This window comes from Drosophila persimilis, unplaced genomic scaffold (assembly GCF_003286085.1).
Source record: "Drosophila persimilis strain 14011-0111.01,24,50 unplaced genomic scaffold, DperRS2 tig00000000-arrow-pilon, whole genome shotgun sequence".
NCBI lineage: Eukaryota > Metazoa > Arthropoda > Insecta > Diptera > Drosophilidae > Drosophila > Drosophila persimilis.
In genome coordinates, this window is record NW_020825288.1 from 1,818,045 (window position 1) to 1,835,198 (window position 17,154).

Genomic DNA, 17,154 nt, shown 5'->3' on the forward strand with positions numbered 1-17,154 from the left:
TTGGTTAGGTTAGAAACTAAAGCTTTAAAATATATAAATGGTTATATATAGAATCTAAGTACCAAAGCACGCATTTAAAAATGCAGAGCCCGCGGATCTTTTTTTTTTAAGAAACATCGATGCTTGCGGATATCGATGTTTTCGATGTTTTGAGAGAAAAACATCGATGTGTCATCGTTTTCAAATTTTCCATACATTAAAATATGTAAAATTTATTAATTACACTTTTTACACTAGGTTGAGTTGTTGAGTTCTAGGCAAAACTTTGGTTTTTTTAAAAGGGATAAGCATAGAGGCCAAGTGGTGGCAAAAAGTTTACTTTCGATTTTACCTGTTCTGCCTATCGTGTCAACTATCCCCAACTAAATATTGGCGTAGTAATTATGGCTGAGGGAAATTAAGCAAAAATCCTTCAAACAAATAGTTTAAAATAATTGTTTCATTAAATCAAGCATATTAATAATAGTTTAAATAGCCATTATGATGATTTTAGTGTAAATATAATGCAATCTAAAAACAGCGATGTTTTAGAACAAACATCGATGAGCTCTAGTGAACAGCTGTTATGGTGCGCAGAAAAAGTTTAATAATAATTGCACTTGTTTTTTCGTAAAATTTTCGGCAGACAGCGAGCACGATGGGCAATCAGCTGGTCGGTATAGCCCCCTCGCAGATTTATGCGGTGGAGCACTATTTTTCGGGCCAGTTTGGCAGCGAAATCACATTCAGCTCCAAGTGAGTATCTGGCGAAGATAGAAAAAATCTGCCTATGTTGACAATTTTGTTTCCCGTGCGTAGCATGGGGAGTACACGTTTCTTCAAAGTGGCCAAAGCAAAGACCGAGGAGGGTTTGATTGTTGTCAAGGTGTTTGTGAAGCATGATCCCACGCTACCGCTGGAGGATCACAAGGAGCGGCTGGAGGGCATCAAGAAGACTCTAACGCTGGCGAATGCTGTCAATTGCCTGCCCTTTCAACGGGTGGAGGTTTGTCCATCAATCTCAATTACTGAGTGCCTTGCTTATCTCTCAGTTGTTCCACCAGCTCATCGACAAGGCGGCCTACATAATGCGGGAGTACGTAAAACACAGTCTCTACGATCGGGTGTCCACACGCCCCTTTCTCACAGTTCTCGAGAAGAAGTGGATCACCTTTCAGATTCTGTGCGCCCTTAACCAGTGCCACAAGCAAAAGATATGCCACGGCGACATAAAGCTGGAGAACATATTGATCACTTCCTGGAACTGGATTTTACTCTCGGACTTCGCTTCGTTCAAGCCCACATATCTGCCGGAAGATAACCCAGCCGATTACACGTACTTCTTTGATACGAGCAGACGGCGCACTTGCTACATTGCTCCAGAGCGCTTCGTGAAGACCCTGGCATCGGACGATGATGGGAACAATGGCAACATGTCGGTGATCCATACGGACTCCATAATTCGTCTGGCGCCCAGTTATGCAGGAAATACTCTGCTCCCTGCTATGGACATATTCTCAGCGGGGTAAGTCGATTGACGACCCGAATGGAAGACTCTTTATTCATGATGATTTTACAGCTGCGCCTTGCTGGAACTCTGGACCGAGGGAACTGCTCCCTTTGAGCTGTCCCAGCTGCTGGCCTATAGGCGCGGCGAACGCGATCTTGTGGAGAAGCATTTGGCAGGGATCGAGAACGAGAGGCTGCGCAATCTGTTGGCCTCCATGATTGATATTCAAGCGTTAAATCGAAAGAGCGCCGAAGACTACTTAGATCAGGAGCGCGGGCAGCTGTTCCCCGAATACTTCTACTCGTTCCTTCAGTCCTATTTGCAAATGTTCTCTTCGACGCCCATCATGTCGCCGGATGACAAGATCCAATGCCTGCACAAGGACATTGGACATTGCATCAAGGTCTTGACCCAAGCACAGGACCTGACGCCCGAAGAGGACGAACAGGATGCCGAGCAGGAGAAGAAGGATCCCACGATGTGCGGCCGTCTGCCGCCAGAGCACGATGGCCTCATATTGATCATTACGGTGGTCACCTCTTGCATTCGGGGTCTGAAGCAGTCCAACACGAAGATTGCCGCCTTGGAGCTGCTGCAGAAGCTGTCCAAGTACACCACATCGGAAACCATATTGGATCGCATATTGCCCTACATTGTAAGAATATTTAAATCTCAAAATTTTCTATACTTCACGTACTTGATTACAGCTGAATCTGGCCCAGAAATCGCCAGCCAAGGTTCAGGTTCAGGCCATCGAGACGCTGACTGCCTGCCTGAGCATGGTCAAGGACATTCCACGCAGCGATGCCAACGTCTTTCCCGAGTACATTCTACCCTACATCACGGACTTGGCCAGCGAATCGAGTGCGGTGATTGTGCGCGTGGCCTTTGCCCGGAACATTGCAGCGCTGGCCAAGAGTGCCGTCTACTTCCTGGAGGAGACGCAGCGCAACGCTCCGAATGAGATGCCCACGCCACGCTACGAGGCGGAGCTGAATGCCCTGCATGACATTGTGCGGCAGGCGGTGCTCAGTTTGCTGACGGACTCGCAGCCCATTGTGAAGCAGACGCTGATGGAGTCGGGCATTTGCGACTTGTGCGCCTTCTTCGGCAAGGAGAAGGCCAACGATGTGATACTATCGCACATCATGACCTTCCTCAACGACGAGGACAAGAACCTGCGAGGAGCCTTCTACGACAACATTGCCGGAGTGGCAGGCTACGTGGGCTGGCAGGCCTCGGACATATTGGTGCCGCTGCTGCAGCAGGGATTCACGGATCGCGAGGAGTTCGTCATTGCCAAGGCCATACGAGCCGTGACCATTCTCATTGAGCTCGGCCACATCAAGAAGCCCGCTGTCACGGAGATTGTCAAGGAGACGGCCTGCTATCTCTGCCATCCCAATTTGTGGGTGCGACACGAGATCTGCGGCATGATTGCCACCACGGCACGCAATCTCAGCGCCATCGATGTGCAGTGCAAGATTATGCCAGCAATTGGCGCCTTCCTCAAGGTGCCGCTCATCCAAGTGGAGAAGGCGCACATTCTGCTGGACTGCGTGCAGCCCCCCATACCCAGGCAGATCTTCGACAGTGTGCTGCGCTTTCAGGATATCCATCATTTCCTGGGCGCTCTCGAGGATCGTGCTCGAGTACGCAAGCAGACAAGACACGGAGCGCTGCCCCAATACGACGACATGGGACAGACGCTGCGGAATGTGAGTTATATTTGAAGATTAGTGTCCAATCTCTATTAATTCCAACTTTTTTTGAATTTAAGCTCTTTCGACGCCTCACTTCTGAAGGATTAACCGACCTAATTGAGATCCAGCTGCTGGCTATGAAGCCCTTCTTGATAGCGCTGAAACACAAGGCCTCACAGGATCTGGACGACACCGCCTCAGGAAATGGACGCATTGTGGTCAGCCGCAAGCAGGTGGCCTGTCATGAATATCCGCTGGCGGACAAGGCCATCAAAATGCCTGCCGAGAACCGTACGACTAGAAGTCGCCGCATTTCCAGCAGAATATTCACTGATTCCCATACCATTGCAGGATCCAACGAGACCCATGCTCCGGCCATGGTGTCGCCAGCGTCCGATGCCGTGTCCACTCCTCTGGGGGTCGGAGGGATGGCTGGAAGTCCGGCCACTGGAGGTATGGCGTTGGGCGTGCCACCCACTACTGTCAGTGCAGCCACTTCTTTGGGGGAGTACACGATGCCGGAGCGCAACGGCTGGCTGGAGCGTTCTTCAGAGTGCCGCAAAGATTTGGAAACGCTGACCCAGAAGATCAAGAGCCGCTATAATGTGCTGGCCATCTCGCAGCGCTGCAGCTACGACAAGCTGGTGACGCCCTATCCGCCAAACTGGCGTCTCAATGGCACCCTAGTGGCCCATCTGCACGAACATTCAGAGTCTGTAATCAAGCTGGCTTCACTGCGCCCACATGGCTCACTCTTCGCCAGTGGCAGCATCGATGGCACCGTGCGGCTGTGGGACTGCAGCAAGCTGAACGGCAACCAAGGCATCAACAAGTCCCGTCAGGTGTACTTTGCCAATACCCCGATCTATGCCTTGGCCGCCTGCGATAGCGGACAGTCGCTGGCCGTGGGAGGCAAGGATGGCAGCCTACTGATGATGCGGATCGATCGCAATTCGGCCAAGATGACGCTGCAGCAGGCTCTGGAGCAGAAGTAAGCATCAGTGTTCAGTGTTATTTGATATTTTCAACAGCCTGGATGTTTCCTTCTAGCGAACACAACGATGGACCCGTTGTGGACATGCATGCCTACGACCAGGCCACTCAGAGCGTCATCGTGTATGCCACGCTCTATGGCGGCATTGTGGCCTGGGACACGCGCATGCAGCACAGTGCCTGGCGGCTCCAGAACGAGCTACGGCACGGGGTCATCACCACAATCTGTGCCGATCCCACCGGCTCTTGGCTGGCTACAGGCACCAGCGGCGGCAAGCATATCTGTTGGGATTTGCGATTCCGTTTGCCCATTGCAGAGATAAAGCACCCGGCAGACTCGTGGATCCGAAAGGTGGCCTGCCATCCCACAGAGCCGTCGTATCTGATCTCAGCCTCGCAGTCGAATAACGAGGTGTCCGTGTGGAACATCGAGACGGGTCAACGACAGACGGTCCTGTGGGCCAGTCCCGCCCCCGTGCTCACCAACACCAGTCTAAATGATCCGGCCACAACCTGCGGCATTCTCAGCGGAGTTGTGGATGGAGCGCCTTTCATTCTGACAGGAAGCTCGGATCAGCGCATCCGGTACTGGGACATTGCATCGCCAAAGAACTCTTCGCTCAAGGTGCCAGCGGCCAATGATAACCTGACGGATGTGGCATTCAACTACAGGCAAGTGACCAGAATTAATGCTTTCTTATAAGGTAATTGTTTTATTTTAATCTTCTTACGATTCTTCAGTGCCCGCCTGATTGACGGCAGCCAGGTGATTGAAGAGCAAGTCATTTCCATGGGCACCGGCGATTCCCAACAACTTCGAACTTCGACGGAGGAGAATCCCCGATCCGGGCCAGACATGCCCACGGCTAGCCATCGGGACGCCATCACCGACCTACTCATGTGTAAGGACAAGGGCCAAATCTACATAGCGTCGGCATCGCGCGACGGTGTCATCAAGCTGTGGAAGTAAACGCCTGCTTATAGTATTTAATTATTCAACTGTGATTAGCCTAATAAACTGCAATACGTGTATCCACCAATACGTTTAATTCCAATTATTCAAATACGTATGTATGTCTTTCATTTTGAATTTAAAATATATCTCATTTAAAGCTGTTAAACAACAAAAGAATGCAAGTACGTGAACTCAGAAAAGTAGTTTCCGTTAATAACATACACCAAAATATGGACATTTATTAATATTGTCGCCAGTCCTATTCAAGATTACTTACAAATTGCTACGAACCGCTGATTTACCACCCTGGCCTATCGTTCACAGCTAGCTCACCGGGAAGTCAGGGGTGTTTCCGACCCGATAGACCAGGAGACGGATGAACAAAAACAAACAAAACTTACAAAAAACAAAACCAGCACATTGACCGGACTTGTCCTCGTTGGCACTCTCGTCAGCGGGGATACTTGATGTTTTTATCCCTAGCGTGGTCCCTCCCTTTCAATTTCACCACTTTTCAATTTCGCGCGCTGCCTTTTCATATTCAGGGTCCCGCTCGTCTTCCCGATCTCGTCCCGTCTCCTTCTCTCCCACGCAACTCTGTCACTGCACACCAGTATCCACAACAGATGCCGCTCTCTTTTCCTTCTCCAGCCCTGACTATCGGCTCTCTCCAAGACCGCTCATAGCAAAATATATTGTCAACCAAAAATATATATCGATATATACATCTCTGCAACCCTACCAGAAGCGTCTTTCTTGTCTGGCGCTGTTTTTCGATTTTCTCGTATTCTTTATCTTTTCAAGCGCCGTTATGATCATAGTGGGCCAAGCGTCCTACTCCCGGTGAAAAAACTTTATTAGTGAGTTTGTGTGCCAGCGACGCCTTGAAAACAACAAGAAATCAAATCGTCGTAAGTAAGCAAACTCGAAACAGTATCTGAAACGTGCCAAGGACCGATCAACGCCACTAATAACAGCGCTAAGCGAGAATCTGCTGGAGGACTAAAAGTGACAACAACAAAACACAGGCTTTTACAAAATGGCGCCCACAAAGGCAACCCGGACCACCGTAACCACTCAGGCCGCCATGAACTCTCTCCTCACCATGGGGGTCACAGGCGCACGCAAGGGTCTGAGCCGTCGGGCCGCCAACAACAACAACAATTGCAACATTGACCCCAACGTGGAGAACATGCAGACGCGGGGCAAGCGCAAGGCCGACAACAGTCCGATCAAGAATGAAAAGATCAAACGCTCTGCCCTGGGCAACCTTACCAACAATGTAAAGATCATGACGCTGCATCAGGGCGAGGAGGATGCCAACCAGCAGCTGGGGCCCAAGAAGCCCACGGTCCAGCAGTTGCAGGCCCTGCTAGATGCTAAGAACAATGACAACCTGAGTGTAAATGCGTTTGCCACCAACAAAATCATGACTCGCGCCTCAACCAAGACAGACGATTCGGTGGAGAACTGCCACAAGGTGTTGGACAAGATCGAGGAGGCTCTGGCTCGCCCCAAGCCGCGCCCGAAGGCAGTGCCTAGCAAGAAGACCGTTCTAGCGGAGGTCCCCAATCCCAACCAAGTCCAGATTCCCGTCTTGCCGCCTCCCATGCAGAGTCTGGCCGCTCCCCAAGCCCAGGCTCAAGGAATGGCCATCAAGCCGGTGCGTCGCATTTCCAACGACTTTAACAAGACTGAGGATAGCTTATATATGTCAGCCCTGGAGGATGTCTCCACCTGCGGCGACTCTTTGCGGCTCTCGGGCAACTTTGAGGCGGCGCGTCGTCGCTCTGCCAAATTCCAACAAAAGACTGAACAGCCCCTTGTGGAGGCTGCAAAAGCAGCTGCCGCTGCTGCTTTGGCGCCTGTGGTTCCGCTGCGGCCCGTCCCCCACGACGTGGAGGACTTTGACCAGAAGAACTGGGACGACCCCTTCCAGGTCTCGCACTACGCCATGGACATCTTCAACTATCTGAAGACACGCGAGCCGGAGTTCCCCATTGAGGACTACATGCCAAAACAGATCCACCTGACCACGTGGATGCGGACCCTGCTGGTTGACTGGATGGTCGAGGTGCAGGAGACGTTCGAACTCAACCACGAGACCCTCTATTTGGCTGTAAAGATCGTGGACCTCTATCTGTGCCGCGAAGTGATCAACAAGGAGAAGCTACAGCTTCTGGGGGCCTCTGCCTTCTTCATTGCCTGCAAGTACGACGAGCGCCAGCCGCCCCTGATCGAGGACTTTCTGTACATTTGCGACGGGGCCTACAACCACGACGAGCTGGTCAAAATGGAACGCGAAACGCTGCGCATCATCAACTACGATCTGGGAATTCCTCTGTCCTACCGCTTCTTGCGCCGCTACGCTCGCTGTGCCAAGGTCCAGATGCCCACTCTAACGCTGGCTCGCTACATCCTGGAGCTGTCGCTGATGGACTATGCAACAATTGGGTTCAGCGACTCGCAGATGGCATCGGCCGCCCTCTACATGGCCCTGCGCATGCACGCCGGCGTCGCTAACCTGGAGCAACAGACCTGGACCTCGACTCTGGTCCACTACACGGGCTTCCAGCTGGCGGACTTTGCAGAGATCGTGCCCGTCCTGAATGCCGGACTCCATCGCAAGCCGCGGGCAACCATCAAGACGATACGTAACAAGTACTCGCACAAGATATTCCACGAGGTGGCCAAGGTGCCCCTGCTCAGCAACCAGGAGCTCTTCCAGAACAACCTCGATGTGGAATTGAACGCGAGCAATCTGTCGTAGGACGTAGGACCTCAAACACTAGCCAAATTAATAACGAGCAGCACCATTATACGCTTCAGTTAGGCTCTAAGACGCTTCAGCCCCAAAAAAAAAAAACAGCAAAACCCACCTCGGAAAAAAGACTACAACGGAACCACCATCCCCCCCTTCCTTTGACCCCATCTCTGTCCAATGTCCCTCCCCCATTCCCTGTCCCTGGCCCATTCTCACAAAAGCTTATATATTTTATTTAATTATTATTGTGACCTTTGCATTTATAATCATGTGTTTGTTCGCATTGCATTAATAAGATGTAAGGAGCGCTCTCTGTTTAAATTATGTTTTACTGTTCAGTTTATTTTTTATATACTCTATCTATCTTATTATCAGACCTATTTCATCCCATTAGTCATCAGTGATCATTTCCAACAGCTCTACTGCAAAACGCAACAAATTATTTTATGATGTAAGATATTTCCAGCATTTAATAAATCTATATCGTAAGCCACCAAAGCAGACATGGATCGCCATATGAGTTATGTATTCCCAGGACAGCTCTACTAACAACTAACAGAGGCACGTGTGTCCTGTACAACCTGGAAACGCACCGCGTATCGCGGACCGCGCACCGCGCACCGCTAACAGAACCATCAACCCTCATCGCATCCTACTATGTGTATTCTTATGTATATGTTGTTAATGCTGTCGTTTTTTGTTAAGCCATTCATGGACTCGCGGCCACCCCCTCCCATAACCACCACTACGCCACTCCATGTATGATGACATTGCATTCTGCCATTGGCATTGTCCAAATAACTAGTTATGTATGTATCGCACTCCATGTTATGTATGTACCCCAGAATACCAATAAACATTTACCACATATGTGTCCGTTCGAAAAATAACCAACTAAATGTGTCCCAAATGCGGGTGGTAATAGATCAATCTCGGAAGATAAATATGATACATATATGAGAGCATGGAAAGAGACGACAAGTACTCAAACTTAAATGCGGAGATGCTTGATTCTGGCGGAATGTCTATGGTACGCATAATCTCTTCTAATATTTTCTTTAAAGCCAAACTAAATTATGTCCTTTCTTTTGTTTCCATTGATCAGCTGAGATCTCTTCAATACCTCCAGCTGAAAGCAGAAAGATCTTCAATTAGGGGTGAGTGCACAATCTTCCATGCTCTATTCCATTTCTCAGCTATGTAATTTTGTATCCCTTAGATCTTCCAGCCATGAACACGAACAGCTGATGGCAGCGGAAAGGGACATTAAACTCTCTCTAGAAATAGGTTCGGTTCGATCTGTAACAGGTAAAACTATTGCCCATCCCATAATCTATGTATGACTGTCTCTTTGTTTGTGTGAGTTCTACTCTCAGTTCTGGTTTCCTTGGGTTCTCTGATTTTGGCGCGGTCGTCTGTCATTTTAGCGCCAAAATTTGTTAAGGATTTGCGCGGCAGGCTGCGCATGCGCCGCAAGACATCACGGTCGGAGGGTTCTTGGTTCTTGGTTCTCGGTTCTCGGTCCTTGTTTCCCGTTCCAGTCCCAATCCGCTGCACACATAACCGATTTCTGTCGCTGCAATTGAGACGAGACTGAAAAGGGCACCACCGTCGTTCTGTCTGTCTTGTCGATCTGTCTGGCATGTCCCTCAGTGTTTGCCTCTGACGTTGATTTTCTACCACCTTTCTTGGTCCTACGGCTGCGGCTGCTTCTTGCCTTTGTGCCCCGCTCCCTTTTTGGCAGCCTGCTCGTCAGGTAGCTTCGCTCCCTGTTCCTGTTCCATTGTGTCCTCTCGCAAGAAATAACTAAAATGTGTTGTGTGCATGGATACAACAACTCGTGTATGTATGTACATACTATATATGTCCATCGAGAGATGAAGGCATGTTGCTTTCTTTCTTTCCGGTTCGGCCGCTACGGACCTGGACCTGATTGCCTCTCGGTCGTCCGCCTGAAGGTGCAACTGGGAACAGGCCAACATTGCAAATTACTTTGGTTGGCTATTGGGTTGGGTGCTGGGTGTGCAAAAATTACGTTTATTCAGAGGCAGACAGAACAGCTGCTCTTTGCCTCAGAGGGTGTTGCGGCTGGCATCCAACTTATGACTACGCCTCTCCTCCAGATGGGAGGACTTTTATTTCAAAAGGCCGGTGAATTGAAGGCGCCATTGTAGCCGCCCCCATAGCCGCTGCCATACCCGAAGGCATTGTGGTTGTTCAGGACATCAAAGGATCCCTTGTGGACGCCATCCTCATTGTACTCGGTGTTCATGGAGAACCTGTGGTCCCAGTGCTCCGGATCCTGAGCATCGTGCGTCGGATATCGGCTGTGGTGCCTGCTGCTCTTCTGTGGGTAAGAAGGAGCTGTAGCACCAGCTCCAGCTGGAGGAGCTGCCCCAGGGTGCACAATCACTGGAGGAGCTCCTGGTGCGTAGCCAGGATATGCCCCAGGCTGCAAATAGCCGGGGAATTGGGGCAAATAAACTCCAGGATAGGCGTAGCTGGGATATCCTGCGGGATAGGCCCCTGGAGCGGCCGGCTGCGGAAAAGAACCTACTCCTGGCTGTGGATAGGACGGCACTCCTGGCTGTGGAAATGAGCCTACTCCTGGCTGAGGATATGAGCCTGCTCCTGGCTGTGGAAATGAGCCTACTCCTGGCTGAGGATATGAGCCTACTCCTGGCTGAGGATATGAGCCTGCTCCTGGCTGTGGAAATGAGCCTACTCCTGGCTGTGGATATGAGCCTGCTCTTGGCTGTGTATAGTACGGACCTGGAGCGGCGGCACCCCCTGACTGATGGGCTGCATTTCCAGTAGGAAAATGAACGGGAGGCTGAGGAGGACCTGTGGTCGGGTACCCAGGAGGTGGATAAATTCCTGGCGGAAGCTCTTGACCAGGGTGAGCAGCTGGCAAAGGCGGAGACTGCGATCCAACATAGCCGATCAAATTGGAGTCTCCTGCTCTAGAAGAGGTTCCGCCTTGCTCGTGACCATGTGGATCATCGATGCCGGGGCCGGCATAGGTTGTTCCCGGCTGAACGCTATCGGGATACAGATGCGAGTTGAGATTCGCCCGCTGGTGGTGGCGACTGCTGCGGATGCCTCCAGTCAGGGTGGAAGCCAGGTTGAAGTTGGTCTCCTCCTCCTCGCGGCTCTCGTCGCGACTGAACTGCGAGGCTTGACTGCCGACAGTCAGGATCAGGGCCACAGTCAGGGCAGCGAATGCGATTCCACTCCTCCAGGCCATAATGTCACGGCAAGACTAAGCCGCCAAAGCTCTTGACGCGTGTTTTTGAAGCGCAAAAAGAAGACCAAATGCGCGCTCAGCCGAGTTCGTGTTTGGGGTTATCAATGGGCTTGGGGGGCTCAATGGCCTGATAAGAGAGCTCATCATTGAGTGTTTTTTAAAGCTGGATGAGAGGAGTAGAATGAAAGATTCTTGGAAACGATTGAGGGTCTAAACATTGCTTGTGAAATCCCCAAATCGAGTCTTTCAAAGCGTAGATCTTTAAACGAAAGAAGACCTACATATGTATGTTAATTTGCAATCGATTGAGCCACACATTAATGGGGATATTCCCAAATATTTCTGATATTCCATCACAGCATAGATCACAAACTGTTCGGATCGTCTTTATACAAAGGGAGAGCTTTCTCAGACGACCTTGTTTACTGCTTAGAAACCCAGAGGAATCAGCATTGCTATATGTACGAGTACATACTCGCAGATCGTCCAAGGTTCTTCTACTCCACTCAGGCTGCTTATCGCCATCTGGCGCAGTCTATAAAAGATCGCGGAGAAGCCAGAGAAGATCGCAAATTGTACTGCGCATTCAAAGATGCAGCTGGACGCGAGACTGTCTCTATCTATTGTCGTTCTACTCCTCGTGGGGCGAACCACAGCACGACCCACTTTCGACAAGATTGCCGGGGCTCTGATCGATGCGCTGGATGATCGGCCACAGTACTACCCACCACCCCCAAGAGCAGGACACGCCTACGGACCAGGTCCCCTCATCCACGAGGGCTACGATCAGGGCTACGACTACTACTACGGAGGAGGATATGGCTACGGCTACCAGCAGGGGCCTCCGCTACCGCCGCCACCGCCACCTGGAGCTTATGGCTACTATCCGCCCCCCCAGCGAGTGGTTCCGTCTTCGGGCTACTATCCTCACAGGGCACAGGAGCCCTACGGCCATGCCCATGGGCACCAACCCAGAGATCAGGGCTACAGCCAGGGATATGGAAGATCGATCGGATCAACTGGAACACCTGGATCCACTGGCGGCTACAAGCAGCGGGGTTACTAGCGTTCACCTGTAATATCACTTTCCCACCCGTCATCCCAATCATATTTCCATCTCTCCATCTGTTTATCAATGTGTAATTTATTAAATTAAAATTCGTGAATCTTCGTCAATAGTCAGAGGCTGAGTCTTTGTTCACGGGCTCCCGAACCTGTTTACAGATCACCGATCACCGATCGCACATCGCACAAAGACGATCTTGAGCCCCGTTGGAAGCCCTGCTGCTCTGAGAGTTGCATAATTACGCCTATAAATATTCAACAATTGTAAATGTTCTACTGAAGAATCTCCCCCACCGACCCTCATCTCCGCACATCGATGTTCTCCGCGCGTATCTCCTGGCTGGGCGGACGGTGGATGTATCGCGAAGAGCTCGGGAAGATGACGTCGCGCTGCTGCGAATCCTCGATGGAATGCAGCGATGGCTTCGGCGATGGCCTGGCGGTGGGCAGGGGCACAGCCGTGGGCTGGAGCGGCCCGAGGGGCGGCCGATTGGTGCCTACGATGAGGGTGCTCTTTGTGGTCTGTGCCGGTGGTCGTGGCTGGAATGTGGGCCCTACCTCGGATGGCTTTGGTGTCGTTTGTGTCGTTGGAGGAGTGACGATCGGTGGCGGTGGTGTGGGGGACTCTCCGCCATTGGGACTGTTCCAATTTGTGAAGGGGTCGCTGGGATTGGGTGGATAGTTGTTGCTGCTGTTGTTCTCCCAGCCCGGACCTGTTGGTGGGTTCATTCCTCCGCCTTCGCCTCCCCATCCAGGATTCAGTCCTCCGCCTTCACCTCCCCATCCAGGATTCATTCCTTCCCCTCCCCAGGCGGGTCTTTGCGGTGGTCCCATTCCTCCTCCGTCCCATCCTGGTCTTGGTGGTGGTCCCATTCCTCCTCCACCCCATCCTGGTCTTGGTGGTGGTCCCATTCCTCCTCCGCCCCATCCTGGCCTTGGTGGTGGATTCATTGGTCCTGGACCACCTCCCCATTCACGTCTTGGTGGTGGACCTCGTCCTCCTCCATTATTGAATCCTGGTTGATTGTGGTTGCCGCCTCCACCCCATTCCCAGCCTGGAGGCCAGCCAGGTGGGGCTGGCTGTCGATTGGGAGATTGTGGAGGGCCGCGTCCGCCCATGCCATGGCCGTGTCCACGATGATGCGGTCCACCCATGCCCATGCCTGGCCATCCTCCGCCACCTTGCTGCTGTCGTTGTTGTTGTGGGTAAAAGTTGTTGTTGTTGTTGTTGTTGAAGATTCCGTTGAGGGCTCCGAACCCGGGAACCTGTGCTACCACGGTGAGTCCTCCGGCAGAGGCGACGGCACTGCCACCCGAGGTGAAGGCGAACTGAGCGCCGCACGTGCGGACCCAGAGCCAGGCGATACAGGTGATGGATACAATGGAAACCGAAGATCGCGTCATGATTGAGTAATGGAGCGATCCGACGATCGCCAAAGCACTACGACAGGCGGATTCTAACTGTGGGGGGGAATTTTTTCCGTCGTATGCGATAACCGTGGATGCTTGACCGATCACTGAAAACCTGTCTCTGTCCCACCATTGGCGGTGAGAGAAGAGAGCTCCCACAGAGATCGCTCGCTCTCTAACGATCACCGTGGCAATAATCTTCATAAACAAACAAAAGCCGAAAAAACATCCACTCAAGCGTCAAGTGCTTCGTCTTGCCTGCTGATGATCTCTGGATCTTTGTTATTGCTTTGGATGTGGAATGGGGATGTCCGCTGTCCGCTGTCCGTTGTCCGGTCTGCCGATCTACCATTCGCTTGGCTTGGTCTTCCAGTGCGTGGCGCATGGTGCGTGCCCTGCATGCTGATCGTGACAATCCATCTCATATATATTCAGCATAATCCATTGAGTCGCGACTCTGACCAGTGCGCGCGCGGTCTGGCCCCAGATCTTCCAGAGATCCCGACTGTTTTTATGGGAATACGAGCTCGAAAAATAAACCATTTCAACCAGCTAGACCGCAATGTGTCACCATCTTCATCAGCATAATAGCTCCCAATCAGATCCCAACTCCGTTCCAAGGGTATAAATAGAGGAGCACTGCGTAGATCGGCGGCCAGAACTAGAAGCGATCCGTGATAGAAGAGCACAGAAAAATCCATCATGAGAATACGAGCTCCCTTGTTGATGATCCTCACGCTGCTGATTGCCAGCTGCCTGGACTGGGGCAGTGCCTTGTTCCTAAAGAGTTGGAAGAAGTACAAGGGATCCGGAGGAGTACAGAACTATGGAAACTACGGATATGGGAACTCTGGTTACGGGTACAACGGTTATGGGAACAGTGGGTATGGAAACTACGGATATGGGAACTACGCTGGTGGCTATGGGTATGGCTATCCCTCGTACCAGTCGAACGGTTATAGAGGCGGAAGACGACCCAGCTCTGGGCAACGCCAAGGACGCACCTACTCGGAAATTGCCCGAGTCCTGAAGCCCGATGGCTACGTGGGTCTTGGCGGCAGCCGTTTCCTGCCCCGTACTCCATTCTCAGTCCTCTGGGGCTGAGATTAGTTAGGTTTTCGTTATTTAAGCACTATTATGTATCATCTCGAAATAAAAAGAGTGAAAGTTCCATCTACTAATTGGCTATGCCAATTAATTATAACTTCAACGTGTTATGTGCATCACTTGAGCGAGGCTGTGATTCGTTTATAGTAGTCTATAGAAATTTATGATCACTTGTTCGCACTCCAACACTAGACGCGTCCAGCGGCCAGTGTTCATCAGAGGAACGTGACGGAAATGCCAATGAGAGATGTCGTGCCTCCGTTTTGGATGTTTGCAGCTGGATTGAGCCCCCTGCTGCTCACTCGGTTATTGGGATAGTTACAGTACATTCCCCTTGATGACACCTGAAGACCTTGAAAGCCAAGATCTGTCTGGTAATTCCATGGGACTTTACACACTCATTGGATTAACATTTATTCAGAACATTTGAATATGAAGATGGGATAGTGCATTCCTCTAGGGGAGGTATGCTAGTGGGGAGATCTTCCATCTAGAAAAATTAATTGGAGTGTTTCTAAAGACCTCGAAAGCTCAGACTTGTATTTGAATGCGGATCTGAGACACTATGGGGAATACGGGTACAAGTTTGGAAGGCACTTGAAAGTGATCTCTCAGTTATTCTTATGAGAATAGGATAGGTATATTTCTATAAGACCCTTTAAACTGATCTCTCAATATTTCGTATAGTAGTCATCAAACAAAAAATCTGCTGAGGAGGATTTCCTTCTGGAAATTCCATTAAATCTTACTCATTCATTGCAATGGACGTCGTTATAATGATTCTGCAATAGGAATGCATAATACATAGAGTAGAAGCCCCTTTCCCATCGACAAATTTCTGAGAACGCCTTATTAATCAAGAAATTTTCGTTAACCGAGTGACTTACACACATTTCCCAGGCCCCGAACTGAATAATTTTTATGATCTTAATGACCCGAAACGGTGTGTAGTGGAGTGGAATCATCTGACTGGATCATCAGGGCATACAAGTGTGGTATATATAGCCTCCTATATGTACCCACTTAAGTACCCATGATTCAGGCTAAGTAAGTGAATCAGTTTCTAGGACTTCCCCCTGCGCACTTGGTGCATTGAGGAAGCGATAAACAGAAACCAGATCTGAAAGATCTCGACCCAAAAGCTGACATTACAGGAAGGAAGAGTGGAAGAGTCGAAGCATGTTATGCCACGACTATTTGCACCAGACATGGCAAATGTTTATGCAAGAATTTGCTAATACGACTCGGCGCACCTACTCGTACCTATGTATGTACGTACGTCATTACCGTCAGAGTCGTCAGAGTTGTTAATTAGAATTTAAGTAGTGAGAGTCCCAATGCTGGGCTTGGGGTCTAGCCGTGCGAGTGCTCACACCGGCAAATCATTCACCTGGCAATTAGAGTCAAGATCAGGTGCGGAGCATAGATGTGCTGACTCACTGGAACTACTCGTACTTCTCGTATCTATCGATCGGATAACGGGCCGCTCCGCTCAGTGTGAATGACTTGCTTGGGGCGGCGTGTCTGTAAATATTGAGAAAACAAAACGATCGTAAAAAGCACAATGATCAGACGACGGACACTACGTGAGCAGAATGAGACGCAGTCTGTTCTTTCGGATTCGCATTCGGATGCGAATGTGGGGCCAAAACCTGATTGATAAGCCCTCAGCTGAGAAAAGCAAGAACCGATCGGTTCAGTACCTCCATCCGAACAGATCCATATAAATAGGACAGTCGGCGGCAACACTGCAGCTCAGTTCCAGAGGCACCATCTCCACAAGCAGCAATGGCCCACACCAAAGGATTTCTTCTCAGCCTGATGGCCGTCCTGGTCCTCCTTCTCTCCACGGCTTCCGGCTCTCCCGCCAGAGGATACTTTGGTTCACCCCAACGCGGAGGACGCAGCTACACGGACATTGCCCGAGTGGTCAATCCCAATCCATACGCCTTCGTTGGATCCAGAAACTATCCCGGTCAGCCCTTCTGGCCAGTGGGAAAATGATAACTTCCAGAAGTCTCCTCTCATGGCTAAGAAGAGTACAAGACTTGACTCAGGTTTTCATGGTGCAGTGGACTGAAGTACCTGAAATACTCCACCACTCTAGAATAAGCTAAGATATAGTAGTAGTCGTAACTTAAGCAGTGAGTCGAAACTATACTGAAAGTATTACTAAATCGGAAAAATAAATGTTAACTACTCAGAGACCTAAAAGATGTGTTGATTGGAGTTCTTTTATATACACTATTCAGAGTGAACCTTTTTAGTTTTTACTTGCAAAGATTTGGTCTGTAAAAAAAGAGTATGCCCATATCTTTTATCAAATTAATAAGCTGAGAAATATATTTTTATTGCCCTTATTGCAAGTCTTACCAATTGTTGGTCAAGTCTGTGGAATCGAATTTGGAGAACATTCCTTTT

At 50.3% G+C, this 17,154-nt stretch overlaps 7 protein-coding genes across 8 annotated transcripts; 5 read left to right on the plus strand and 2 right to left on the minus strand.

The window, feature by feature from the left end:
- The first annotated feature begins 625 nt into the window (after positions 1-625).
- On the plus strand, positions 626-5,225 carry LOC6595287 (phosphoinositide 3-kinase regulatory subunit 4). The gene is made up of 9 exons (XM_026990855.1): positions 626-735; positions 799-985; positions 1,044-1,504; positions 1,559-2,144; positions 2,197-3,207; positions 3,270-3,483; positions 3,544-4,183; positions 4,243-4,857; positions 4,927-5,225. The coding sequence occupies exons 1-9, from the start codon at positions 638-640 to the stop codon at positions 5,153-5,155; spliced, it is 4,041 nt and encodes a 1,346-aa protein (XP_026846656.1). The 5' UTR covers positions 626-637; the 3' UTR covers positions 5,156-5,225.
- A 954-nt stretch (positions 5,226-6,179) lies between these two features.
- Positions 6,180-8,794, plus strand: LOC6595286 (G2/mitotic-specific cyclin-B3). Its single transcript, XM_002020316.2, has one exon. The coding sequence runs from the start codon at positions 6,180-6,182 to the stop codon at positions 7,908-7,910; it is 1,731 nt and encodes a 576-aa protein (XP_002020352.2). The 3' UTR covers positions 7,911-8,794.
- A 1,112-nt stretch (positions 8,795-9,906) lies between these two features.
- On the minus strand, positions 9,907-11,166 carry LOC6595285 (calcium-binding protein P). Of its 2 annotated transcripts, XM_026991208.1 has the most exons (2): positions 10,578-11,166; positions 9,907-10,505 (listed from the first exon to the last, which is right to left on the minus strand). In XM_026991208.1, the coding sequence occupies exons 1-2, from the start codon at positions 11,149-11,151 to the stop codon at positions 10,045-10,047; spliced, it is 1,035 nt and encodes a 344-aa protein (XP_026847009.1). In that variant the 5' UTR covers positions 11,152-11,166; the 3' UTR covers positions 9,907-10,044. The 2 variants fall into 2 exon arrangements, with proteins under 2 accessions (XP_026847009.1, XP_026847006.1); XM_026991205.1 differs by having other exon boundaries at positions 9,907-11,166.
- Positions 11,167-11,728: 562 nt separating this feature from the next.
- On the plus strand, positions 11,729-12,333 carry LOC6595284 (metacaspase-1). The gene has a single exon (XM_002020314.2). It carries the CDS (start codon positions 11,744-11,746, stop codon positions 12,215-12,217), a length of 474 nt encoding a protein of 157 aa, XP_002020350.1. The 5' UTR covers positions 11,729-11,743; the 3' UTR covers positions 12,218-12,333.
- On the minus strand, positions 12,276-13,667 carry LOC6595283 (basic salivary proline-rich protein 3). The gene is made up of 2 exons (XM_002020313.2): positions 12,515-13,667; positions 12,276-12,461 (listed from the first exon to the last, which is right to left on the minus strand). Exon 1 carries the CDS (start codon positions 13,618-13,620, stop codon positions 12,517-12,519), a length of 1,104 nt encoding a protein of 367 aa, XP_002020349.1. The 5' UTR covers positions 13,621-13,667; the 3' UTR covers positions 12,276-12,461; positions 12,515-12,516.
- A 556-nt stretch (positions 13,668-14,223) lies between these two features.
- Positions 14,224-14,764, plus strand: LOC6595282 (keratin-associated protein 19-2). Its single transcript, XM_002020312.2, has one exon. It carries the CDS (start codon positions 14,329-14,331, stop codon positions 14,728-14,730), a length of 402 nt encoding a protein of 133 aa, XP_002020348.1. The 5' UTR covers positions 14,224-14,328; the 3' UTR covers positions 14,731-14,764.
- Positions 14,765-16,490: 1,726 nt separating this feature from the next.
- LOC6595281 lies at positions 16,491-16,940 on the plus strand. Its single transcript, XM_002020311.2, has one exon. It carries the CDS (start codon positions 16,522-16,524, stop codon positions 16,735-16,737), a length of 216 nt encoding a protein of 71 aa, XP_002020347.1. The 5' UTR covers positions 16,491-16,521; the 3' UTR covers positions 16,738-16,940.
- The last annotated feature ends 214 nt before the right edge of the window (positions 16,941-17,154 follow it).

What these genes read in the sequence shown, in the direction of transcription:
- LOC6595286 (XM_002020316.2), top strand. Translation starts at nt 6,180, where the DNA reads ATGGCGCCCACAAAGGCAACCCGGACCACCGTAACCACTCAGGCCGCC.
- LOC6595283 (XM_002020313.2), bottom strand. Translation starts at nt 13,620, where the DNA reads ATGACGCGATCTTCGGTTTCCATTGTATCCATCACCTGTATCGCCTGG.
- LOC6595284 (XM_002020314.2), top strand. Translation starts at nt 11,744, where the DNA reads ATGCAGCTGGACGCGAGACTGTCTCTATCTATTGTCGTTCTACTCCTC.
- LOC6595285 (XM_026991205.1), bottom strand. Translation starts at nt 11,151, where the DNA reads ATGGCCTGGAGGAGTGGAATCGCATTCGCTGCCCTGACTGTGGCCCTG.
- LOC6595282 (XM_002020312.2), top strand. Translation starts at nt 14,329, where the DNA reads ATGAGAATACGAGCTCCCTTGTTGATGATCCTCACGCTGCTGATTGCC.
- LOC6595281 (XM_002020311.2), top strand. Translation starts at nt 16,522, where the DNA reads ATGGCCCACACCAAAGGATTTCTTCTCAGCCTGATGGCCGTCCTGGTC.
- LOC6595287 (XM_026990855.1), top strand. Translation starts at nt 638, where the DNA reads ATGGGCAATCAGCTGGTCGGTATAGCCCCCTCGCAGATTTATGCGGTG. An exon ending in ATGGACATATTCTCAGCGGG is followed by an intron (nt 1,505 to 1,558) that starts GTAAGTCGATTG and finishes ATGATTTTACAG; the next exon opens with CTGCGCCTTGCTGGAACTCT. An exon ending in CAAAATGCCTGCCGAGAACC is followed by an intron (nt 3,484 to 3,543) that starts GTACGACTAGAA and finishes ATACCATTGCAG; the next exon opens with GATCCAACGAGACCCATGCT.